Raw genomic sequence first — 27231 nt, 5'->3', positions numbered from 1 at the left:
AGAACGGAGACATACAGTTTAAATTTCAAAAATCAGGAGTCCGCCTGGAGAATAGAGACATTCATTTCAAATTTAGCAATCAGGAGTCCGCCTGGAGAACAGAGACGTACTTTTCAAGTTTGACGTCAGGAGTCTGCCTGAAGAACGGAGACATACAGCTTAAATTTTAAAAGTCAGGAGTCCACCTGGAGAACAGAGACATACTTTTCAAGTTTGATGTCAGGAGTCCGCCTGAACAACAGAGACACATAGTTTAAATTTTAAAAGTCAGAAGTCTACCTGGATAATAGAGATATTCCATTTCAAAGTTAGCAATTGGGAGCCCGCCCAGATAACAGAGGCATACATTTCAGTCTTTACATTTCCAGAGTTGAAGTTGGGAGCCCGCCCAGATAACAGAGGCATACATTCAGTCTTTTCATTTCAAGTGTTGAAGTTGGGAGCCCGCCCAGATAACAGAGGCATACATTTCAGTCTTTTCATTTCAAGCATTGAAGTTGGGAGCCCGCCCAGATAACAGAGGCATACATTCAGTTTTTTCATTTCAAGTGTTGAAGTTGGGAGCCCGCCCAGATAACAGAGGCATACATTTCAGTCTTTATATTTCAAGCGTTGAAGTTGGGAGCCCGCCCAGATAACAGAGGCATACATTTCAGTCTTTATATTTCAAGCGTTGAAGTTGGGAGCCCGCCCAGATAACAGAGGCATACATTTCAGTCTTTAATTTTCAAGTGTTGAAGTTGGGAGCCCGCCCATATAACAGAGGAATACATTCAGTCTTTAATTTCAAGTATTGAAGTTGGGAGCCCGCCCATAGAACAGAGGCATACATTTCAAGATCAAGTCAGAGGACAATAAAACAGAGGGTTACAATAGGAATCCCCAGCAGGAAACAACAAAATTCCCCGGCACCGGGAAACAGAAGGTTGCAACAAGAGGTCACAGTACAAACTCAAGTACATGTGTCAAAAGAAGAAAAGCACCGGAAGAAATGCAAGCAGACAAGGAAGCAAGGCAACAAAAACAAATTGTACTCTAGCCTAGCTTCTTGTTTTCTTTTAAGCATGGTGTAACAAGGAGATCGGTAAGCAGTGGTAATAGCATGCAACAACAGTAACATTGCAGTCCCACGGTAGTCCCAGCTACCAAAACTTCCCGAACTACATTGACCTGATTCCTGTTTAGCCCAGGATATGTAGGAAACCTTTGAAGCAAAGGTTCGGTCAAATCTTTTTCAAAAAAAAAATGCTTCACACGGAGTACTCGGATGGGCAAAAATCGCTCGCTTTATCTTTGCACAAAAACCCTTCGTGTCTTCGGGCAAAGAGGGGCAGTTGTAAGCACGTGATTTTTGCCCAATATGATAATTACTCCCAAAAATTCAAGTTTAAGTTCATAATTGTTTCTTCGTCGATCTTGTTATTTGTTTAAAGAATTTAGTTGTGTTAGAGAAATATGTTGGTTTAATCGTTTAAATCCATCATGTTTGTTGTTTAAAATAGATTTAATTCATGTTCATACTTTGTTTGATTGTTCTTGAATCCGAAATTTGTATAGCTTGATTTCTTGTTTACCATTTGTGATTATTTCTTGAATTTGTCTCATAAAGTTTAATATAGGAATTGTTGGTTGTAATGTTGTTAGAATTGATTTTAAGTTCAATATGATTGAATTTAGAAATCTAAATATACTTGTTTGTTGTTGTTGAATCCGAAAATAGGATTGTTTGTTGCTAAAATATTGTTCGATCAAATTTTAGTTGTTCTTTGTTGTTCAATTTGTGTTCATGTGATTTGTTGTTGAAATGTTGAAGAAATCATGTTCATGTGATTTGTTGTTTAAACATTATTAGAAATTGATCATATTGTCTATATTTTGGTTAAGTTTGATTAATTGATTGTTATAGCTGATGGGGTAGTTTGGTAATTTATAGTACTTTCGGGGGTAAAATAATAATTTGTAATAGGCTCGGAGGGGTAGTTTAGGAATTGTACATTTTGTAATTGTTTATATGAAGCATGGGGGACAAAATAAATTGGGGTGGGTTGTGATATAGTTGTTTAATATAAAAGGGGACAAGACAAAATTTAGTGGGGGGAATCTTGTATTATTTTATGTTAGGCATGGGGAACAAAATATAATGGGGTGGTGTGATATATTTATTTAATGTAATGGGGATCAGTGGGAAGATAATGGGTTGGGTAGAGAAAAAGTATTGATTTTAATTAATTGAAAGATTTATGGGATGGGTTATAAGAAGTCTTGAAATCAGAATAGACAAGAGACGAGAGAATACAGAAGAGAAAGAACGAATCTGAACAGAAAGAAAATAAGAGAGAGAAAAAAGGGCTGAACATTTAAGAGAGAGAAAATTCCGAAAAAATATTTAAACTTTCAAAAAAAAAACTAAAAAAAAACCTTTGCTTTCTTTCATTGTTTGAAATCAGAATTAATTGTTTTTCATCAAAGCTTGAAGCTTTTGTTTTGAGTTTAATACTCTACCGGTTTGCAAACTCTGTTCCTGGGTTGTTACTGCTATTGGACTTTTGTTGTTGTGCTGTTTTGTTATTACTGCGTGGCTGACTTTCTTCTTCTTATATTGGCAATACCAGGTACACAACTGTAATTTTGGCATTTTGTAAGCTGAAATGAAGAACGGAATGTTAAATTTTTAATTTAGTTTTAATTTTTTTTGTATTGTATTTAGATTATTCATGTATTATTATTCTGTCAATCACTGTCATTTGGCATAATTAGACATGTTATAGCGATATATTAAATAACGCCTTAACCGGATTATTAGGAAATATATTCAAGACGGATTACTAATTAAAACTGTTTAATAATCAAAATAGAAGAAATAACGTAAAAAATGGCGTTATTGAATCAGTTTGGCAAAAATTGATTAATTCATTATTCATAAGGTTTTTTTTTGTCAACATTAAGTCAATCGGAATCATGTAGTTAATTTCAGTTAAAACATGAATTAATTTGCGAATCAAGTATTAGGACATGATGTGAATTAAAACAAAGTTAGTTAAGTTTAAATTGTTTAACTTCTAGAAATATGGTTTAGTAATCAAGTTTTTTTTAATTTTCAGTATTTGTAAATAATTAATTTCAATAAGCTTAAGTCATACTAACAATATGTTTTAATCCAACTATGGGATAATTAGTTTTTTTTTACTTTTTGGGAAATTCTATGTTGTTCGTAATTATCATTTTAGTAATATTACTTTCCATTAATATTTGTTTTGAATTAGTAATTAATATGTTATTTTTAAGTATGTAGAGATTGACTTCATAATTATGGACAAACTTAGTAATAATAAAGATGTAGTCATTAAAGGGTATTCATAAAATAAGGGAGGATCTCGCTAACAAATAAATAAATATAAATAATACAAAAAATTGCAGTCCTCCAATCTTTTTTTTTAATATAAGAAAATACCTAGATTCCGAGATGGGCGATTTAGTAAAATTCACAGTCCTACATAATAGTATCATAACGCGTAGTATTTTGGCGCATATTTAATAAGGTTATTTTCTTAAATACGGGTGTACATTTATGTAACCCAAATCACGATCTTGACGAAGTCAAAATGCGTCAAAAAATCACGTGTGCACTGGTTGTGGCGTGGTTCGAGATGCGTTTTCACGACGTTGCAATTTTGTATAAAATAAATAATGATAAAAGCGGTTTTAAAAGTTAAATTTGCATATAAGTTCTTAATTGTTTAAAAATCAGACAAATGAGCCAAATATGACAATTGAGCGACCGTGCTAAAACCACGGAATTCGGGAATGCCTAATACCTTCTCCCGGGTTAACAGAATTCCTTATCCGGATTTCTGGTTCGCGGACTGTAATACAGAGTCATTCTTTTCCTCGATTCGGGATTAAAATTGGTGACTTGGGACACCCTAAATCTCCCAAGTGGCGACTCTGAAATAAATAAATAAATCCCGTTTCGATTGTCCTTTAGAAGAAAAGAACTCCCTTCACCCTTCGCGGGGGCGGAAAAAGGAGGTGTGACACCCACAAGTTTTACACTTAGCCTTATTTTATTCTCTTAGTTGAGTAAAAAAGTGCCAAACAAGAGACGTTTCGGTCCGTTTAGAAGGTTGTCTATTAAAAGTAGGGGTTACTACAGGAGGGTCAGGCGGGACATCATTTGGATTATTATCAGTTGGGTTATTAATAGGACTAGTAGGTGTATCATCTAAATACGGTTGCGTTTAATCTAAATCATCATTTTCAAAGATAGTTTGATTAGGATAAAGAGCATTCATAACTTCATCATTTAATTGTTGACCTGGTGCAACATCATGGCAAAATTGACTATCGGAAAATTGAAAAACAAGGGTTATCACTATCAAGAATAACAGGTGGAGGAGGACGGGTAACAAGTCTGGGTCGGGGAGCCGGGGGAGGAGTAATAGCTTGGCGACTAGATTCACCAATTTTAAATTTTCCCTTACCCTTACCACCAAATATTTTTTTCAAAGAAAAGTCCATATTAATTATAATTATACAAAACAAACAAAACTATAATATTAAAACTTAAGAGTTGGAACGAGTTTCCCGAATTGAAAAACAACTTCTTGAAAATTGAATATCGTTGAAGACTTGAAGACTTGAATACTTCAATTCACCAACTTCATAATTTTTCAAAAAATTACAATAATAAAGTAAGCAATTATAGAATAAAATTAGAGAGAGATTGATGAATTTGTGAGTAAAAATGAAAGAATGAGGGGGTATTTATAGTTGAGAATAGGGAAAAAGTGTAATTATAAAAAGTTTGGGATTTAAACAAAGTTTGGGGGACAAATGACTATTTTTAAAAAAGCCAAACGGCTAAAATGGCAGACCAACGACTAGTTTTTAAACTTCTAACCGTTGGCCTTTTACCACAGCTTCATCATCTGCCTTATCAACATGTATCTGCTTCTTCTTTGCACCTGCTGCAACGGAAAAGTCATAAGCCCTGCCATTGGAAATCACAATTATCATAGACAAAAGTAGGCACAGCATTACCTTTCTTTTTACTTGCATTGGCTTCCTTTTCTGCTTTAATCTTCTCATTTGCAATTGCAGTAACAGAAGAGGCAATTTCTTTAGCATCTGCACCTTTCAACGCAGTCATTGACAATCTCATAACAGCCTTGAGCAACCCAATATAATGGTAGCTTTTCTACCTCGGGCAAAACGAGGCTCCCAAATTAGGACGCGATTTACATTTTTGCACTATGTGTTTAAATATCGCAACACTTTCTTATAATCCGCACTAACTTGCTACCTTTTTTTTTTTTACTTTTGTTTTATTCTCCTCCCCAAAGGTTAGTTCGTGCACTCTGGCATCATCATCATACTCCACAAGATCCAAGGGCCCTCCACCCACTCCTCATCCTTGTCCCGTCAGAAACAGGAACAAGGGAAAAATGGAAGATTTGAGCAACATCAAAAAGGAAAACTCGGTTGAATGGGTAGAAATCACTCAGGGTACGCATGTCTCCAAAGAAGGTGCATCCCAACTCGAGCAAAAACTGCTGAAATTCAGGAGGAACTTGATCAAGTCCGGAATTTGGCAAGCTTGTCATTTTCCCTCACCACCCCAAATGTCAACTTTCCTAACACTCAAAACCCCACACCTCCACAAAACATCCCAAAACCACAAAACCATCCTGCTCCCCATCACCACTGTAACACTTGCCACACTTCCAACAACACCCTGCTACTCATCCCTGAACCACTGAACTCCGCAAATGATCATCTCCATACTCACCATAATACCCCCATATATGTGGAAACCATACCACACTCCATTCCACCTGTCTCAAGCACACCCGAGTCTAATGATAAAGACTCACTCATCAGGAACCTAGCTGCGAAACTCAAGAGATTGACTAGTCGAATTCAGGGTGTCAAAGGAAGTAAGGGGATTGAAGGGTTGAACTACGAAGATCTTTGCATACAACCGAATGTCGAACTGCCCGAGGGGAACAAACCTCCTAAGTTTGAGATGTTTGATGGTACAGGGGATCCGAGAGTCCACTTAAGAACATACTGCGACAAGCTGGTCGGAGTAGGGAAGGACGAAAAGATTCGCATGAAGCTTTTTATGAGAAATCTGAAAGGAGATGCTCTGTCTTGGTACATTAGCCAAGACCCGAAGAAGTGGTCGAATTGGGTAAGTATGGCGTCCGATTTCATGGACAGGTTCAGGTTCAACACGAAGAATGTGCCAGATGTGTTCTATAGCCAGAACCTAAAGAAGAAACCTACGAAGACTTTCCGCGAGTATGCCACTCGTTGAAGATCAGAAGTTGCTAAGGTCAGACCAGCTTTAGAAAAAGAACAAATGAATAGGTTTTTTGTCCGAGCTCAAGACCCACAGTACTATGAAAGGTTGATACTAATTGAAAGCCAAAAAATTTCCGACATCATCAAGCTGGGGGAGAGGATCGAGGAAGGTATCAAAAGTGGCATGGTCAGAAACCTTGAAGCTTTGCAGGCTACCAACAAGGCTCTATAGTCTGGTAGCATGTCTTAGAAGAGAGACGTGAGCGCTGTGATGGTTGCATAGAGAACTAAATCCCTTATTAAATACCAAGCCTACCCGATGCCTCCACTCACATATCAACCTACCCCAAATTACCAAACACCCTCGCCCTCTTACCAAGCTCCACCACCTACTTACCAATCACCTCCACCACCCACATATCAACCTACTTTGCCCAGATACTCCCAACCCGCACACGTCTACCAAGCCTACAACACCAAACAAGCCCACTATCAATCACCTCCCCCTCGCCAAAACTTGCCTATACCCCGACCAAATTTCGACCGCAGACCTCCCGAACAGTATACCGCCATTGCCGAACTAATTGACCAACTGTATGAAAGGCTCAAAGCTACTGGTTATGTCACCCCTATCCCTTCCATAATCCCGAAAACCCCTCCCAATGGGTCACTCCAAACAAAACTTGTGCATACCATTCCGGCATGAAAGGGCATACCATTGATGACTGCCGCTCTCTGAAGGATAAGATCCAAGCTTTGATTGACAACAAGATCATCGTGTCAAAAGAGCCTGCTCCGAACGTCCGCAACAACCCTCTACCAGACCACAAGGGTGGAGGCATTCACATGATTGAGATAGAGGATGATTGGGACCCCAAAGGATCGATCGGATTAATCGCAGAAGATGACGAGCCAAAGAAATCAACAGTCACCCTTAACCCGATTGTGGTTCGAATTCAGCCTTATGGGGACGCCGAGGTGAATATGTCTGTACCACTTGAGTTTGAAGCACCACCCCCTACAAAGATGCCAACACCAATTGAGGTCGAGTTTGGGTCCCCAAAGGCACCTGTGCCATTTAAGGTTGCTGTGTTACCTTCCAAAGCAAGGGTGCCCATTCCGGTAGCAATGACAACCATAACACCATTCCACACAAAGGCCATACCATGGGATTACACAGCCGAGGCAAGAAGGAAAGGGAAAACCAAGTTCGGAGAAGCAGTTGCGGCAGAGGGTATGACAAGGACCGACAGGGTTTATACTCTAAAACACTTGGTTGAGTCGAGTGAGCAGGCATCTGGATGGCTAGCCATCACTGAAGCTGGGCCCGACGACCTCTGGAGGAAGATACAGGCCAAAGAGTATTCAGTCATTGATCAGTTGAACAAAACGCCATCCCATATCTCTATCTTAGCTCTGCTACAAAGCTCTGACACACATAAGAATGCCTTATTGAAGGTGCTGAGTAAGGCGTATGTATCAAGCAACATCACCGGAGGAGAAATGGCAAATATGGTGGGACAGGTATTGGAAAGTCACAAAATCACTTTTCATGAGGATGAGTTGCCACCAGAAGGGCTGACCCACAACAAGGCATTGCACATTACCATGCGATACGAGGATTATTTTATCACCAGGGTCCTGATCGATGGAGGGTCTAGCCTCAACATTTGTCTGCTGGTAACACTAAGAACATTAGGAAAAGGGATACATGAGATCAAAGACGGGGCCATTAACGTCAAAGCCTTCGACGGTTCCCAAAGGTCCACTATTGGGGAAATCAGCCTGTGTTTACAGATAGGGCCCACTTGGTTTGATGTTGACTTTCAAGTAATAGACGTGCCAGCATCTTACAACTTGCTCTTGGGACGACCATGGATTCATGCCGCTGGAGCTATAGCATCAACCCTACATCAGGCAGTGAAATTTGAGTGGAATTACTAAGAGGTGATCATCCACGGTGACGGTAACAATCCCATATACAGTCTCCAGACCATCTCAGCGATCAGAGGAAGAAGGAAGATAGGCAAAGAAACCTATCAACACATCGAGCGAGTCAACGCTGTTGACAAGGATAAATGGTGGGACAACAAAATCGAAAGCATATTGAGCTGGTGCAAATATGAGCCAGGCAAGGGACTTGGCAAGAACCTCCAAGGAATCGCTAAGTCTATCAAGCTAAAGAAAATGGTACCACCTTCGCTCTAGGATATGAGTACACCTGGAAAGAGTTCAATGAATGATCGCCGCCATAGCGCGGTCCTTATTATCCACTAGAGCATCCGATACCTCACTTGGAGCAGATTTTCTAGCTAGCTGATGTTATATATGGGTCAAAAGAAGAGGAAGTACTGGCAGCGATGAGGGATTTGTTTTTGGAAGAGGATGACATGGATTGCTGTGTCATTTTCGAGGAGGAGGGGAGGAAGGCCCTTCCATACAAGCCGTGAGCCAAGGAGCGCGCCTAAACAATTGGTCCATCAGAACCACCAGAGCCCCGAAAGCCTCGGGGTAGCAAGGCCGAACAAGCATTATGCACTATTTTTTATTTTTTACTAGTTGACTTTCCTTTTGCCTTTTAATTTTGCAATAAGATCTTCAATGTTCAAAACAGTTATGGAATTTTTCAAAGCATTTCGACTTTTTCTTATGAATCTTACTCTTATTACTTTCTCTCATTTACTTTATTTACAGTATTACTATTACTTATCTTGATGAACCAATGTCTGTGACATGTAACGAGACAACGCGACAAACGGACTCAGAGGAAGATGATATACTAGAAGAGGTTGTTAAAGAGGTTGAGGATTTTGAGAACAGACCTAAGTCCAACCTGGACGAGACCGAGATTGTTAACATGGGAGATGCAGATAATGTCAAAGAAACTCGGATCAACGTTCATTTGTCACCGGCAGAAAAGGAAGAATACATAGAATTTCTGAAGGAATATAAGGACATATTCTGCTGGTCGTATGACGACATGACTGGTTTAAGTACATCTATTATGGCGCACAAGCTGCCAACTGATCCGACATGCCCACCGGTAAAGCAGAAGCTTAGGAATTTCAAGCCTGACATGAGTTTGAAAATCAAAGAAGAAGTCACCAAGCAAGTCAAAGCTAAGGTTCTCAGAGTAGTAGAGTATCCAACATGGTTAGCCAACATCGTGCTAGTACCAAAGAAGGACAGGAAGGTCAGAGTCTGTGTCGACTACCGAGACCTCAACTGGGCTAGTCCCAAAGACGAATTCCCCTTGCCAAACATGCACATTCTAATTGACAACTGCGCTAAGCACGAGCTGCAGTCGTTTGTTGATTGTTTTGCTGGGTATCATCAGATCTTGATGGATGAAGAAGATGCTGAGAAAATGGCCTTTGTTTTGCTGGGTATCATCAGATCTTGATGGATAAAGAAAATGCTGAGAAAATGGCCTTTATTACACCGTGGGGAATGTATTGTTACAAGATGATGCCGTTTGGGTTAAAGAATGCTGGGGCCACCTACATGAGGGCCATGACTCCCATTTTCCATGATATGATACACAAGGAGATCGAGGTATATGTAGATGATGTCATCATCAATTCCAAGAAAGCCACTGATCACATGGAAGATTTGAGGAAGTTCTTCAATAGACTAAGAAGGTACAACTTGAAGTTGAATCCCGCAAAATGTGCATTCGGGGTTCCTGCGGAAAACTACTTAGGTTCATTGTGAGTCGCCAAGGAATAGAACTGGATCCGTCAAAGGTCAAAGCCATTCAAGAGTTACCACCGCCAAAGAACAAGAAGGACGTAATGATTTTCTTGGGAAGACTTAACTACATCAGCCAGTTCATAGCATAATCTACTGTCATCTGTGAGCCAATCTTTAAGATGTTGAAGAAGGACGCCACTTCCAAATGGACTAATGACTGTCTAAAAGCCTTCGACAGAATCAAGGAGTACCTCTCCACACCGCCAGTCTTGGTCCCACCCGAGCCGGGCTGACCTCTATTGCTCTACCTTGTAGTATTGGATAAAGCATTCGGTTGTGTTCTGGAGCAACATGATGAAACAGGAAGGAAGGAGCATTCCATCTATTATCTCAGCAAGAAGTTCACCCCATACGAGGCCCGGTATTCTCTGTTGGAACGCACCAGTTGTGCTCTGACTTGGGTAGCCCAGAAGCTGAGGCACTATTTTTGTGCCTACACTATATACCTCATATCCAGAATGGATCCATTGAAGTACATCTTTAAAAAGCCCATGCCCACTGGCAAGCTGGCCAAGTGGCAGACTCTGTTAAGTGAATTTGACATTGTCTATGTGACTCCGAAAGCAGTCAAGGGACAGGCATTTGTGGATCATCTTGCTGAAAATCCCGTGGACGGAGAATGCGAACCCCTGGAAACGTATTTTCCTAACGAGGATGTATCCTTCATAGGATAAGACATTGCAGAATCCTATGATGGTTGGAGAATGTTTTTCGACGGAGCAGCAAATTTCAAAGGAGTTGGCATAGGAGCAGTTCTAGTATCAGAAATCGGTCAGCATTATCCGGTGTCTGCCAAACTCAAATTCCCGTGCACCAACAACATGTACGAGTACAAAGCCTGTATCTTAGGGCTCAAGATGGCCATTGACATAAACATTCAGGAATTGCTAGTGATAGGGGATTCAGACTTGCTTATACATTAGGTCCGAGAAGAATGGGCAACTAAGAACTCCAAGATACTCCCATATTTGCATCATGTACAAGAGTTGAGGAAGAGGTTCACAAAGACAGAGTTCCGGCATGTTCCTAGAGTCCAGAATGAGTTTGCCGATGCATTGGCTACCCTATCATCTATGATTCAACATCCAGATAAGAACTCCATAGATCCTATTCCAGTGAAGATTCATGATCAGCCAGCTTACTGTGCTCATGTCGAGGAAGAAGCGGACGAAAAACTTTGGTTTCATGATATCAAGGAATACTTGGCAAAAGGAGAATACCCAGAGCTCGCAAACCCCACTCAAAAGCGCACACTTTGGAGGTTATCTAACAATTTCTTTCAAAGCGGAGGAATCCTGTATAAGAGGACTCCTGATTTGGGATTATTAAGGTGTGTCGGCGCAAGCGAAGCATCCAGGCTACTAGAGGAAATCCATGCTGGGACATGCGGTCCACATATGAACTGTTTTGCCTTAGCCAAGAAGATACTCCGGGCTGGTTAGTTTTGGATGACTATGGAAACGGACTGCGTCCAGTATGTCCAAAAGTGCCATCGCTGTCAGATACATGCAAACATGATAAAGGTGCCCCCAAATAAGCTTAATGTAACAAGCTTGCCGTGACCGTTTGCTGCTTAGGGAATGGATGTCATCGGACATATCGAGCCTACCACATCAAACAGGCAGAGGTTCATTCTAGTGGCAATTGATTATTTCACCAAATGGGTTGAAGCAGCATCATACAAAGTAGTGACTAAGAAAGTTGTGGCAGACTTTGTCTGCGACCGCATCATGTGTCGGTTCGGAATTTCAGAGTCAATCATTACTGATAATGGCTCTAACCTCAATAGTGATTTGATGAAATCCACGTGTGAAACCTTCAAAATCAAACACAAGAATTCTATAACTTACAGACCTCAGATGAATGGAGCCGTAGAAGCTGCCAACAAGAATATCAAGAAGATACTAAGGAAAATGATAGAGAAGCATAAGCAGTGGCACGAGAAGCTCTCATTTGCTTTATTGGGATACCCCACCACAATCTGCACATCAACTGGGGCAACTCCCTACATGTTGGTATATGGTATAGAAGCAGTCATACCCGCTGAGGTAGAAATTCCTTCCTTAAGAATCATACAGGAAGCAGAGCTCGACGAGGCAGAAGGGGTGAAGAGTCGTTACGAGCAACTAGCTCTTATAGACGGAAAGAGAATGAATGCAGTTTGCCACGGTCAGCTCTATCAGAACAGAATGTCCAGAGCCTTCAACAAAAGAGTCAAGCCGAGACAATTCACACCGGGGCAACTGGTGTTAAAGAAAATTTTTCCGCATCAAGAGGAAGCCAAAGGGAAATTATCTCTCAATTGGCAGGGTCCGTACATGGTTCACCAGGTTTTGACAGGAGGAGCCCTCATACTTGTAGAAATGGATGGGAAAGTTTGGTTAAAGCCGATCAATTCAGACGTAGTCAAGCGATACTATGTGTAACCTCTATGCTTTCTTTTATAATGTAATTTTAACTACGCCTGACCTGATTCCAGTTTAAGAGGGGATACGTAGGCAGCCCTATGGGTTCAGTCACAATTCAATAAAATTTCCATTTCCCCCGCTATTGGAAATTGGGGCAGAATTTTGAGGAGGACCCTCAAAATTCCGAAGTTGATTCCAGCCATTTATCATTAACAGCCGTCAGGAGTAGCAACCCAGTAAACTGGGGCAGAATTTTGAGGAGGACCCTCAAAATTCCGGAGCAAGCGAAGTTGCAATGTCTTGAACCACGTCGTAGTCGTCGGTTCATCTAAAGAAAATTATTCTTAATTATGCACTTATATTATGCTTTTACTAAATTATGCATGTTCATTACTAAAATTGCCTTGTTTAGCAACGCTACCCCAATGATACGTACATTATCACCAGAACAAAGCCGAGCAGGTCAAGCAAAGTCAACGATGATACTAACTAACTTTTCCCCCTTTACAAACTCACAATATTTCTTTGGATACAGGCACTTGAGTTGCAAAATCATCAAATCTACTATACGCTCACTCATAAAGTTCAGGAATACAACTCTCCGAACCGTTGCACTTGCTCGCAACTGCTATCCGCACAACAGTGTCCCCAGTAGGCACAATATCCCTAACAATCACGATACTGCAATCCGCTATCAGCTAAGAAAACTTTATTGCCATTTGCCATTTTTACTTCCTGCATAAGGCTACCATTCTGCCTTCCGAGGTTAGGCTCTACCTCCATCTGCATTCTCTGCATTGCATAAGGCTACCATTCCGCCTTCCGAGACTAAGCTCTGTCTCCATCTGCATTTCCTGCATTGCATAAGGCTACCATCCTGCCTTCCGAGACTAAGCTCTGTCTCCATCTGTATTTCTTGCATTGCATAAGTCTACCATCCTGCCTTCTAGGACTAAGCTCTATCTCTATCTGCATTTCTTGCATTGCATAAGGTTACCATTCTACCTTCCGAGACTAAGCTCTGTCTCCATCTGCATTTCTTGCATTGCATAAGGCTACCATTCTGCCTTCCGGGACTAAGCTCTGTCTCCATCTGCATTTCTTGTATTGCATAAAGCTACCATTCTGCCTTCCGGGACTAAGCTCTGTCTCCACCTGCATGGCTGAAATATCGCCACTTTATTTATGCCTTGTGGTTGAAATATCACCACTCTATTTATGTCTTGCATGGCTGAAAGATCTCCACCTTCATCTACATCTTGCACGGCTGAAATATCGCTACTTTTATTTTTCATCTTGCATCGGCTGAAATACCACCACCTCGTTTATATTTTTGCATGGCTGAAATATCGCCTCTTTCTATTTACATCTTGCATTAGCTGAAATACCGCCACCTCATTTACATTTTTGCATTGGCTGAAAGATCGCCTCCTTCTGCATCTCATGGGCTGAAAGATCGCCAAATTGTCCGAAGGCATCATTGTTCGGAGGCACCATTTTCATAGCCCGAGAATGCCATGCCATGGCCTGAGGACCCAATTTTATCTTTTGCATATCATTATTCAAAGGAATCATAGCTCGGAGGCATCATCCTCATAGACCGAGAGAATCATTTCATGGCCTGCGAACCCTTTATTATATGCTTCATGGCCCAGGACATCATGGTCTGAGGATGTCATCTTAACCGTCCAAAGACAACATTCATGGTCCAATGGGAACTTGCATCACGTTTAAGATTATGCACAATATATGTTCTTATTGCTCATTTGCAGGTAAACCGGCTAGCAACGACCGTCTTAGCAGGAGCGATCCCGCTCCAGTTCCCGCAGCCCTACTAGACTATAACTATCCACCCCAACCCGAATATCTCGTCCGTTCTTGAAAAAATCTCCATTAGCATATTCCGCCAATGGATCCTGAACTACATATGGCTTGATTACTGTAAGACCAGGGACATGTAGGTAGCTTAGGAACCAGAGCACGGTCAAATTCTTCAAGTCGTTTCGTTCGGTCAAAATTGGCCATCATATCTTTACCCGACAACTCTTTCATCCTTCCCAGGTAAAGAGGGGCAGCTGTTGTTACCCAATTGTTCCATGTATATTTTTAATATATACAAAATACTTTCAAAATAACATATGTACGTATATATAAGCATGCCCAAGTGTTTTAGTATTTTTCCCAATTCTTAAAGATTTTTAAAATCAATTTATTGCTCATTTTAGTAGTATCAAAATCAATAATTATTTCCAAAATTATCAGTTTGGTGGATAATTTGTTTTATTTCCCATATTTATACCAAAATATAGTTAATGTAATTTTTATAAATTTTTACAAATTTATTTGGTATTTTTAAAAGCTAAATTGCATATAATTACAATTCTAGCCTACTTTAAGATTTAATAGCATTTTTATAATCATAAAATTGGTTCCAGTATTTTTAAATTAATATTTATATATTATTTACTAATTCAGTACTTTTAATTTGTTTTCAAAATCATTTTTACTATTTTTTAAAATAAAAGGGAAAAACTGGCTATGTAAATTTTAGCCTCATTTCGTTTCAATTATAGCCCCATTACATTTCAATTTAGCCTCCAATTGACCCAATCTTAACCCCCAATTGGACTAGCCCAATTTCAATTTTAACCCGACCCCCTTAACCCGTTCACTAACCAGCCCGACCTTTCTTTTAATCCAGGCTGTTGATCTTTTCGATCAACGGCCACGATCGTCCCTTACTATTTTTATTCACCTAACCCTACCCTAATCCCCCATTTCATTCTGATAGTCACCTTTGGATACTCGCCTCTCCCAAAACTCTCTCGAAGGTTCCTCGGAACCCTAGTCATCTTCTACCCTTTTCAACCACACTTTCACCGGAATCCATGGCTTCTCAGGCCATGGATGGCCAGTACTCACCCTCCTCCACCATTAAACCTTGGGTGTTCGAAGTTTTGAGGTCCAAACTCGATGGTGTCCTTTCAGATCTCTACAGATCCAAGGTTCTATGGCCTCTCCGTCCTGGCTCCGGCGTATTCAGGCATCAGAAGCCTATTTTTGACCTCTCCGAATCAAGATCGGACCTTCTTCCAAGCCTTTCTCATTTCTAGGGTTTCTCTGAAACCCTAAGCTATTCGAGGTTTTTCTTTGGTTATTTTCTTATATCTATGCTACATCTGTGTTCTACTGGAGTTTTGAAACATTTTCCCCAATCTTTTCTTTCAAAATTTGTGTCTCTTCGATTTAGGGTTTCTGAAAAAAACATCTTAAAATTTTTTCTGACTCTTCTTCTTCGTGTGAATCTGTCTATGCTATGTTTGTATGTTCTCTTTTCCTACCTAGCATGTTCTTCTCTTGTTTTTATGTTTGCCTTATTATGCATGTTCTTCTATTGTGCTTCGTTCTTCCTTCTACTGGTTCCTATATCATGCTCTCACATGTCTATCTTATGTGTTCCTTTACTGTATTTTTCTACTAAGCTTTTAGTCCTTTGTTTACCTTTACTAGACCTTTGTTTGAGTTCTAAACATGTTTCATTTACTGTTTCTTAAATTTATACCACCTTTTTTCTCTTTTGATCTTGCTTAAGTTCCGAGCTTTTCTTAAAACATGTTCTTTATGCTTCAACTCAGTTTTGTATTCTATTTGCCTCGAACCTGCTATTCTATCTATTCGTTTTCTTATGAGTCTCTAAAAGAGATCTTTGAGCCTGTTTCAGTCATTTGTCTTCTCGTCTCTACTTCTGATTCAAGTTGGGAAACCCTAGGGTTTGGGGGTTTTCAGCGAGTTTGACCTTGTGTGTAGACTGGGGTTCTATTATGGAACCCTGGACTCTCTCAAACTAATCCTGAGTCTATGTATTGAATTTGAGCTCTTTGTTATGGCCCTGAGCTTTTCTATGATAGACTCTTTCCTAATTAACATGACAACTCTTTCTTGATTCGCATGTCTGTACACTTTATATATGATGAATTCTTCCTTCAAAAAAGGGTTTGGCCAATTTGTGATTGATTCAGAATTCCTTTTAATAAGGATCGATTGATTGTTACTGATTTTTCTTTAATAAAACCTTTCTTCGCCTTTTCTGGTTGGATTCATTCGTACCAAAACTCAATTTCTAATTTTTACTGGCTATTGATTGATTGCCTTTCCTTATTTGCACAAACCGTGTTGCTATCAAACTCTTTCCTTAAATTACTTCTGTGTATTTACCCTTCTTGTGCTACTTTGAAAAAGATCTTTATCAAACTCTTTCCTTAATTATCTTGCCCGTTTGAAATCAGAATCCCTTAATTGAAGGGAGACCTTATTTAAGAAATTTCGAAACTACTTTCTTACCTTTTCTTACTTGCTTTCTGCACTATAAAGGGCACGACCCTTCTGCACTTTTCGGGACTTCCAAAAATACTCTTTAAGACCTTGAGTTCAACACTTATTGAACACTTTGATTTTCAATACTCCTACATTCTCAATTCAACACTCTACTCTCTTCTGAAATCTTCTGGTTGTGTGTTTGCAATTTGGCTTTACTACTGCTATTCTCTTCTTATTTTCCTGAAACTGGTATGTTCTAATTTAACTTTCGGCTTCATCCCTATGTGTTTGCTTTACAGTTTCAACAATCTGTCTATTTTACTGTTTATGTTCTGAATTGAATATGTTGTTCTCTTTGCATCTGTTGCTGTGTGAATTCCCCATACCCTTATTCCCTTCTATGTGTTTGAGTTAGTGTTCAGGCATGGCAGTATCCAAATTGCTGCTCATGTCTGGACCTGATCCTTTAATAGATCCTAACTCCCAAACAATGTGGCAAACAGGCTGGTTAGGGGTGTGCCAACACTCCTAATTGCTGGGTCTGGCCACCAGCCTGTCTTGGACTTCCCCAAAATCCCCTCTATGCACTTGCACTCTCTCTTAGATTCTATGTTCTGCCCCCTTCCTATGAGCCTTGCTTTGGGACCTTGAGCTCCCTCTGAACTTGGACATTTGAGGGCCAGCCCTTCCACACTGCACTATAATCTAATTCTGCAATATATTTGGGTGTAAGCACTGCCCGGAGTCCACTTGAGACTCTTAGGGAACTCTGACACATCCCGAATAGGAGAAAGGCTTTGGAATTTGATCTTTGGAGTTGGTTTACTTTATGCTTCAGACAGAAGTCTGAATCAGGCTCTCCTTGGTTTGGATTTTAGCTTTCTGATGTAATTTTTACTTTTTTTTTCTTCATTCTGGGCTGTAATAATTTGTAATAACTCATGGGGGCTTATAGTGAAAAGGGAGGGGTACTCATGTATGCATAAGGGTAGATATCATGCTCATTAGGTCTTTATTTCTGCAAATCATGGCAAGTTCTACATTTCGGCATCTTTGAAATCCTGTTTTAGGTTCTGCACTTCTACATTTTCATATAGAAATCCTATTTTAGGTTCTGCACTTCTACATTTTCATATAGAAATCCTGTCTATAAATTTCTGCACTTTTGCATCTTAGAAATCCTGCCTATAAGTTCTGCATATATATCATATCAATAGCTTTTGCATTTCTGCATCTTATATAGAGAACATGACTATAGGATTCTGCATTTTGCCTATCATATAGAAAGCATGTATATAGGGTTTCTGAATACTACATACGTATCCATCACTAGGCAAACGATATATAGGCTTAAATAATAAAAATCAGCATTTTAGACGCCATACCTATAGGATTTCTGCATTTTTCGTAAAAGTTAAAATCAGTCACACTTAGAAAGCATGCAAATAGGAATGAGCAACTAATCTGAATCCCTCAACTTGCTTATAAGTTTAAAATCAGTAATAGCATTGATTAAATGCTTGTAGAACTTATGTTCCTGTTGTTGATAAATCTGCTTATGAAATCAGTATCTTTCTCTCGTATTTAGATATCATGCCTATAGGTTTCACCTAAGCAAGCTATAAGGTAAATTAGCTAATTGAATCAGACTCTGTTAATTCCAACCAACAGGCAGGTCTGATTCCGGTTTCTTATCTGAAATGTGTAATAGTCCAATCTGCCTCCTTAACGTTTAAGTTTAATTCAGACTATAACCAGTATCTACAAGACATGCTCAACAATCTGTCTTTAAGTGAGGAGGCCTATCTGAGCCTTTTAAATTGTTATGTGTTTCCTATATCTGCCGTATGTGTTTTTGTTTGTCCCTTTAGAATTTTATCCTTTTAAACCATACAAAGCCCAAATCTCCCTTCCCTTTAGGACTAGTAGTCCCAAATGCCTTCGGAACTGATAGGATTGGGGCGGGTACTAGAATGCAATAAGTAAACGAAACCATTCTGTGTTTAATAACTCAACGGGGTGGGAAAGGGGAGATATGGATATGATGACCATGCGCTAATACCACGTATAACCCCTCTTTTGAGGAGTGATTACTGGGTATTGCATTGATATGATCCATATTATTTATAAACCTAGGACCCACTTCCCTTTACTTGTTTATTTTATTACTTTCAAAATTTCAAAACTCCTTTTTCTCAAATTTTAGCTTCCTAGTTTCTTCAAACTTTAACTTATTTGCAATCACAATGTGGCAACCCCTCATATTTGAAACCCTTATTTGCTTATTTATTGTTTGTACTTAAGTCAAAATTGTAGCATGACCGGGAACCACACTAGTGGATCTTGAGGGGTGCCTAACACCTTCCCCTCGAGATAATTTCTAGCCCTTACCCAAACTCTAGTTTTTCTAAACAAATTCTTCCTAGTGTCCTAATGCACTTAATCATTAGGTGGCGACTCTTCAAATCAAAAAACCCAATTCCCAAAAGGGAATGAGTTGTCCTCCCAAATATCATAAACCCGATTTAGCGAGAAAAAAGGGGCGCGACATCGGCTTGACTCTTTTGTTGAAGGCTCTGGACATTCTGTTCTGATAAAGTTGACCATGGCAGACTGCGTTCATTCTTTTTTCATCTATAAGAGCCAGCTGCTCGTAACTACTCTTCACCCACTATGCATCGTCGAGTTCTGCTTCCTATATTATCCTCAAGGAAGGGATTTCTACTTCGGCGGGAATGACTGCTTCTATACCATATACCAACATGTAGGGGGTTGCCCCAGTTGATGTGCGGACTTTGGTGTTGTACCCTAATAAGGCAAATGATAGTTTTTCGTGCAAATGTTTATGTTTCTCTATCATTTTCCTCAATATCTTCTTGATATTCTTGTTGGCGGCTTCTACAACTCCATTCATCTGAGGTCTGTAGGCTGTAGAATTCTTGTGTTTGATCTTGAAGGTTTCACATATGGCTTTCATCAGGTCATTGTTGAGATTGGAACCACTATCAGTGATGATTGATTCTGGGATCCCGAATCGACAAATGATACGATCGTGGATGAAGTCTGCCATGACTTTCTTAGTCACTGCTCTATAAGATGCTGCTTCAACCCTTTTGGTAAAATAATCAATTGCTACTAGGATGAACCTGTGCCCGTTTGATGCGACAGGTTTGATTGGTCCGATGATATCCATTCCCCAAATAACGAACGACCATGGCGAGCTTGTTGCATTAAGCACATTTGGAGGAACCTTTATCATGTATGCATGTATTTGACAGCGGTAGCACTTTCAGACATACTGGATGCAGTCCGTTTCCATAGTCATCCAAAAATAACCAGCCCAGAGTATCTTTTTGGCTAAGACAAAACCGTTCATATGAGAACCGAAGGTCCCAACATGGATTTCTTCTAGTAGTTTAGATGCTTCCTTTGCGTCGACACACCTCAATAATCCCAAATCCGAAGTCCTCCTATACAGGATTCCTCCGCTGTGAAAGAAATTGTTGGACAACCTCCGAAGTGTGCATTTCTGAGTAGGATTTGCAAGCTCTAGGTATTCTCCTTTTGCCAAGTATTCCTTGATATCATGAAACCAAGGCTTTCCGTCTACTTCTTCTTCGACATGAGCATAGTAGGCTGGCTGATCATGGACCTTTACTAGAATGGGATCAATGAAGTTCTTGTCTGGATGTTGTATCATGGATGATAGGGTAGCCAATGCATCGACGAACTCATTCTGGACTCTGGGAACATGCTGGAACTCTGTCTTTGTGAACCTCTTTCTCAACTCCTGTACATGATGCAAATAAGGGAGTATTTTGGAGTTCTTGGTTGCCCATTCTTCTCGGAACTGATGTATAAGCAAATCTGAATCCCCAATTACTAGTAACTCTTGAATGTTCATGTCAATAGCCATCTTGAGCCCTAAGATGCAGGTTTTGTATTCAGCCATGTTGTTGGTACACGGGAATCTGAGTTTGGCAGAGACCGGATAATATTGACCGGTTTCTGATATCAGGACTGCTCCTATGCCAACTCCTTTGAAATTTGTTGTTCCATCGAAAAACATCCTCCAACCATCATAGGATTCTGCAATGTCTTCTCCTATGAATAATACCTCTTCGTCGGGAAAATACATTTTCAAGGGTTCGTATTCTCCGTCCACGGGATTTTCAATGAGGTGATCTGCTAGTGTCTGTCCCTTTATCACCTTCTGAGTCACATAGACAATGTCAAATTCACTCAATAGGATTTGCCACTTGGCTAGCTAGTGGGCATGGCTTCTGAAAGATGTACTTCAAAGGATCTATCCTTGATATGAGATACGTAGTGTAGGCACAGAAATAGTGCCTCAGCTTTTGAGCTACCCAAGTCAAAGCACAACAGGTGCGCTCTAACAGAGAATACCAGGCCTCATACAGGGTGAACTTCTTATTGAGGTAATAGATGGCCTGCTCCTTCCTCCCCGTTTCATCATGTTGCCCCAGAACACAACTGAACGCTCCATCCAATACTGCAAGCTAAAGTAATAGAGGTCTACCTAGCTTGGGTGGGACCAAAATTGGTGGTGTTGACAGGCACTCCTTGATTCTGTCGAAGGCCTTTTGGCAATCATCAGTCCATTTGGTAGCGGCATCCTTCTTCAACATCTTAAAGATCGGCTCACAGATAACTGTAGATTATGCTATGAACCGGCTGATATAGCTAAGTCTCCCCAAGAAACTCATTACGTCCTTCTTTTGTTTAGCGGTGGCAACTCTTGAATAGCTTTGACCTTTGATGGATCCAGTTCTATTCCTCGGCGACTTACAATAAACCCAAGTAGTTTTTCGGCAGGAACCCTAAATGCGCACTTCACGGGATTCAGTTTTAGGTTGTACCTTCTTAGTCTACTGAAGAACTTCCTCAAATTTTCTATGTGATTAGTGGCTTTATTGGACTTGATGATAACATTGTCTACATATACTTCGATCTCCTTGCGTATCATATCGTGGAAAATGGTGGTCATGGCCCTCATGTAGGTGGCCCCTGCATTCTTCAGGCCGAACAACATCATCTTGTAACAGTACATTCCCCACGGAGTAATGAAAACTATTTTCTCAGCATCTTCTTCATCCATCTAGATCTGATGAAACCCCGCGAAACAATCCACAAATGACTGCAATTCATGCTTGGCGCAATTATCGATCAAGATGTGTATGTTTGGCAAGGGGAAGTCGTCTTTCGGACTGGCCTGGTTGAGATCCCGGTAGTCGACATAGACCCTGACCTTCCCGTCCTTCTTTGGTACTGGCACAATGTTGGCTAACCATGTTGGGTATTCTACTACCCTGAGAACCTTGGCTTTGACTTGCTTAGTGACTTTTTCCTTGATTTTCAGACTCATGTCAGGCTTAAACTTTCTGAGCTTTTGCTTTACTGGCGGACATGTTGGATCGGTTGGTGGTTTGTGAGCCACCATAGATGTACTCAGACTAGTCATGTCATCATACGACCAGGCGAATATGTTCTCATATTCCCTTAGAAATTCTGTGTACTTTTCCTTTTCTGACGGTGACAAATGAATGTTGAATCGTGTTTCTTTGACGTTCTCTGCATCTCCCAGTTAACAATCTCAGTCTCGTCCAGGTTGGACTTAGGTTTGTTCTCAAAATTCTCAACTTCTTTAACAATCTCTTCCGGTGTGTCATCTTCCTCTGAATCTATGTCCGTTTATTGCGTTGTCTCATTGCATGTCACAGTCATTGGTTTATCAAGATAAGTAACAGTAATGTTGTATAAGTAAAGTAATGAGAGAAAAATAATAAGAGTAGGATTTTTAGGGAAAATCGAAATGCTTTGATAAATTCCATAAGTGTTTGAACATTGAAGATCTTATTGCAAAATTTTAAAATGTGAAAGGAAAGTCAATTAGTAAAAATAAAAGACAGTGCATGATGCTTGTTCAGCCTTGCTACCCCGAGGCTTTCCGGGCTCTGGTGGTTTTGATGGTCCAATTATTGAGGCATGCTCCTCTGCTTACTGCCCGTATGGAAGGGCCTTCCTCCCCTCCTCCTCGAGAACAACACAACAGTACATATCATCGTCTTCTAGGAATAAATTCCTCACTGCTGCCAGTGCTTCCTCTTCTTCTAACCCATAGATAACCTCGGTTGGCTGGAAAATCTGCTCCAAATGTGGTATTGGCTTGTCCAGCGGATAGTAAGGACTGCGCCATGGTGGCGACCAGTTGTTAAATTCTTCCCAAGTGTACTCATATCCCAGACCAAAGGTGGTGCCATGTTTCTTTAGTTTGATAGGCTTAGCGATTCCTTGGAGGTTCTTGCCAAGCCCCTTGCCAGGTTCGTATCCGCTCCAATTCAATATGCTTTCAATTTTATTGTCCCACCATTTGTCCTTGTCGACGGCGTTGACTCGCTCAATATGGTGATAGGTCTCCCCACCTATCTTTCTTCTTCCTCCGATTGCTGGGCTGGTGACTGTATATGGGATTGCTACCGTCTCCATGAATGATCACCTCTTGGTGGTTCCACTAAAATTTCACCACCTGATGTAGTGTTGATGCTACGGCCCCAACGACATGAATCTACGGTCGTCCCAACAACAAATTGTAAGATGCCAGCATGTCTATTACTTGAAAGTCAACATTGAACCAAGTTGGCCCCATTTGCAAACATAGACTAATGTCTCCGATGGTGGACCTTTGGGAACCGTCGAAAACTTTCACGTTGATGGCTCCGTCCTTTATCTTGTGCAGCCCCTTTCCCAATGTCCTGAGTGTTACCAACGGACAAATGTTGAGGCTGGACCCTCTATCAATCAAGATTCTAGTGATAAAATAATCTTCGCATTGTACGGTGATGTGCAATGCCTTGTTATGACTCAACCCTTCTGGTAGTAGCTCATCTTCATGAAAAGTGATCTTGTGACTTTCCAATACCTGCCCTACCAAGTTTGCCATTTCTCCTCCAGTGATATTGCCTGGTACATATGCCTCACTCAGCACCTTTAGCAAGGCATTCTTGTGTGCATCGGAATTTTGTAGCAAAGCTAAGATAGAAATTTGTGCTAGCGTTTTGATCAGCTGATCAATGACCGAGTATTCCTTGGCTTGTATCTTTCTCTAGAGATTATCGGGCCCGATTTCAGTGATGGCTGGCCGACCAGAGGCCTGCTTGCTTAACTCAGCTAAATGCTCCGGAGTATAAACTCTACCAGTTCTTGTCATACCCTGTGCCGCAACGGTTTCCCCGAACTTGGCCTTCTCTTTTCTTCTTGCCTCGGCTGTGTAGTCCTAAGGTATGACATTTGTATGGAATATTCCTATTGGAATGGGCACCTTTACTCTGAACGGAGCATGTATTTTGAAAGGTGAAACCACAACTTCAAATGGTACAGTGTGTTTGCCGGAGACCCAAACTTGACCTCAATTGGTGCTGGCGTCTTTGCCGAGGGTGGTTGTCACACCTCATTTTTAATTACACTCCGAAAGGGTATAAATAAAGGAGTTTTTCCAATTAAAGGACAATCAAAACGAGATTTATTGTTAAGAGATTCAGAGTCACCACCTGGGAGATTTATGGTGTCCCAAGTCACCGGTTCGAATCCCGAGTCGAGGAAAAGGTTGACTCTGTAATACAGTTCGCGAACCAGAAATCCGGGTAAGGAATTATGTTAACCCGGGAGAAGGTGTTAGGCATTCCCAAGTTCCGTGGTTCTAGCATGGTCGCTCAACTGTTATATTTGGCTTAATAATCTGATTTTATATAATTTTGAACCTATGTGCAATTTTAACCTTTTAACCGCTTTTACTTGATTTTTAAAGAAGATTGAACGTTGTTTAAAACACATCTTTGGATCGCGCCACATGAAATGCACCCGCAATCCTAAACATATTTCATTCAACATTTTAAGATTTGATTTGGGTCACATGAAATGCACACCCGAGCTTAAGAAAGTAAAATTATTAAATAACGCGCCCTGAAGCAACTACGCATTTTAACTTTTCGAGGGCCATGCAATTTGCTAATGGCACGCCTCGATTTATTTGGACTTGACTAAAGAAATGAAATACCTAACAGTAATCTAAAACACCTTATTGAAATCCTAATATCCATTTTTAGAAAAGTCCAAAGCCTACTATATTTAATCATTTGTGGACCAGTTACTATTTCAATTCATAAACCCAAAGGAGCCCAGTCCATAAGATGCGTACAAGATGAAAGCCCCCCAATAGCTGAAGACGGTCAGGCCTCGGCATGCTAGGCCAGAATTGGTATTGGGCTTGAGGCAGGCCCAATTTGAACGGAAGCTTGCCCAAGTCGAATGAGGATTTAATATAGCAACTGACTGCTTAGGCATCCATTCACCACAGGATTTAATACTTGTACCAAACACACATTAAGCACTTTCATGCTCACATAATATTTCAAACATTAATCCTAGACTAACATTTAAACATGAAGCAACCTTGAAGACACTTGACTGGAACCAATACCTTTATAAATTAGACCCCTGATGATTTTCATACTTTGTGAACAACATAGCTTAATTACTAAGGTTCAACCAAATTGCTATATGAATTTCAAGCTTATACATGCTGACAGTAATGGGACTTAACAATTTCACAATAAATTCTACATATAGATAATAAGGATTGCAAAATTGACCTATAACACTAAAGCTAAATAAACAACAAGATCCAAATATGTGATAGTCTCCATAGTTCACAACTAATTACAACATGAGAATTCGATTGCTTAAAGGGAATTTAACTAGGATTATACTACGAATAAATGAGGGAGTACAAACATAAAGCAAAGAAACAAAGAACTAAAGCATAATGGTGCTTCCATTTCATCCTTGAATCAAGCCTTACATCATAAAGGTCCAGAACTTGTACCTGGAATTCAAAAATAAAAGCAGAAAATGGAGAATCAGCAACAGAACTGCAGCAGGCCAATACCAGCAACACCAGCTCAACCAAGATGAACTTGAAAACAAAATAGAAGACAATCCCACTCGAACAATACCCAAACAACTTCAAAATTAAAGCTCACACACCCAATCTCAGTCCCTTTTAAGACTATATCAACCAGAAACTCTTTTCAGGATTTGAAAACATGCAGGAATTACAGAGTGAATTTCAATGAAACAGTAAATTTTACTCTAATTTCCAGCCATTTGGCCTTTTTTGAAATTCAGCTTTCTAATCTCTCTATATCTTCCTTGAAAGACAAGGAAAAGATGCCTTTATATGCAAGCAAATAGGGCAGACCCAAGGTGGTACATTTTTGCCATTTAGTCCTTTTTACTTCCCATTTTAGCTTAAACACCCCTGGTTTAAATTCAGATTTTGCCAAGTAGTCCCCCCCAGCTTCCTAGAAGCTTCCCAGACAGTTACAAGTAGATTCCCTCACTAAGACTACCCAAACTACACCCCATACCCCTGCTATTTATCTTAAATCCCAAATGAGACATGAGTCAAATTAACCCACGGCTGAATCAAGTGAACGGGCTTCCCTTCCTTTATAGATGGGTCAAACCCAAAGCCAAAATAGCTAAATGAACCCAACTAAATTGGTAACAAAAGAAATAACACACAAACGATTTCTTAAAACTAGATTGGTTGATTGATTAACCAGTATGAACAAACAAGGAATTAACTAACCCAATGAATAAACCAGAATAAACTAATTAAATTAGACTAATGAGGCCAACATAAACGGGAAAAATCAGAGGCTTGACTATAACCCAACAAATCAAGAACACACATATTTTTTAAAGGGACATGAAAGAAAAATAGAGGGAACAGAAAACAACTCAAAACATCGGAAGATAGGTCAAATCTTCAAATAGAGAAAATGAGAAGAAAAGAAGAGGGACTGAAAGGTGAAATAAAAACACAATTGGTCACGCTGAGGGATAGAAACTCACCACTCGGACTCGAAATTGGGCAGGCACAAAGAACTAGGCCAAACTTATATCGATCCTTTGTTCTTCGTCAAGAACAACTAAGCGACATTTGTTTCGCCTAGTCCGAACCTCACAGCTTGATAGAACAGCACCTCCCGAACATGCATGCTACCAGGATTGACAGAAAAATGATTTTGAACTTTTGGGGTTGACCTCAAATTCAAGATTTGTGGAGCTCCGGGCAGATTCGAAGGAAATTGGTCCGGGATTTAGAAATAGGGAAGTGAGAGGGTCATGAGGTGTTGTTTTGGTGGCGTTTGGAGCTGGCACCGCCACCGGACGGTGGTGGATTTTAGGGGCGGCTCAACTAGGGTTAGGTCTGGGTTCTCTGATAGGGGGTATTGGAATGATGAAGTGGGGGGGGGGTAGGGCGTTAGGACATATATATTCCCAAAGCTTTAGTTCCGAGCCGTTCGATCAAGTGGAGATCAACGGCTCAGATCAATACTGATCGAAATGACGTCGTTTCGTT

At 40.3% G+C, this 27231-nt stretch overlaps 1 protein-coding gene and 1 long non-coding RNA gene across 2 annotated transcripts; one reads left to right on the top strand and one right to left on the bottom strand.

Annotated features, from left to right (window-relative positions):
- Positions 1-4939: 4939 nt before the first annotated feature.
- Positions 4940-5193, bottom strand: LOC138874171 (uncharacterized). Its single transcript, XR_011401203.1, has 2 exons — positions 5041-5193; positions 4940-4967 (listed from the first exon to the last, which is right to left on the bottom strand). It is a non-coding gene; the product is annotated as an uncharacterized lncRNA (long non-coding RNA).
- Positions 5194-7008: 1815 nt separating this feature from the next.
- On the top strand, positions 7009-8250 carry LOC138873339 (uncharacterized). The gene has a single exon (XM_070151798.1). The coding sequence runs from the start codon at positions 7009-7011 to the stop codon at positions 8248-8250; it is 1242 nt and encodes a 413-aa protein (XP_070007899.1).
- The last annotated feature ends 18981 nt before the right edge of the window (positions 8251-27231 follow it).

Source organism: Nicotiana sylvestris, chromosome 7 (assembly GCF_000393655.2).
Source record: "Nicotiana sylvestris chromosome 7, ASM39365v2, whole genome shotgun sequence".
Taxonomy (NCBI): domain Eukaryota; kingdom Viridiplantae; phylum Streptophyta; class Magnoliopsida; order Solanales; family Solanaceae; genus Nicotiana; species Nicotiana sylvestris.
Note: the sequence above shows the minus strand (reverse complement) of the source record. Positions and strands in the feature narration are given on the sequence as shown.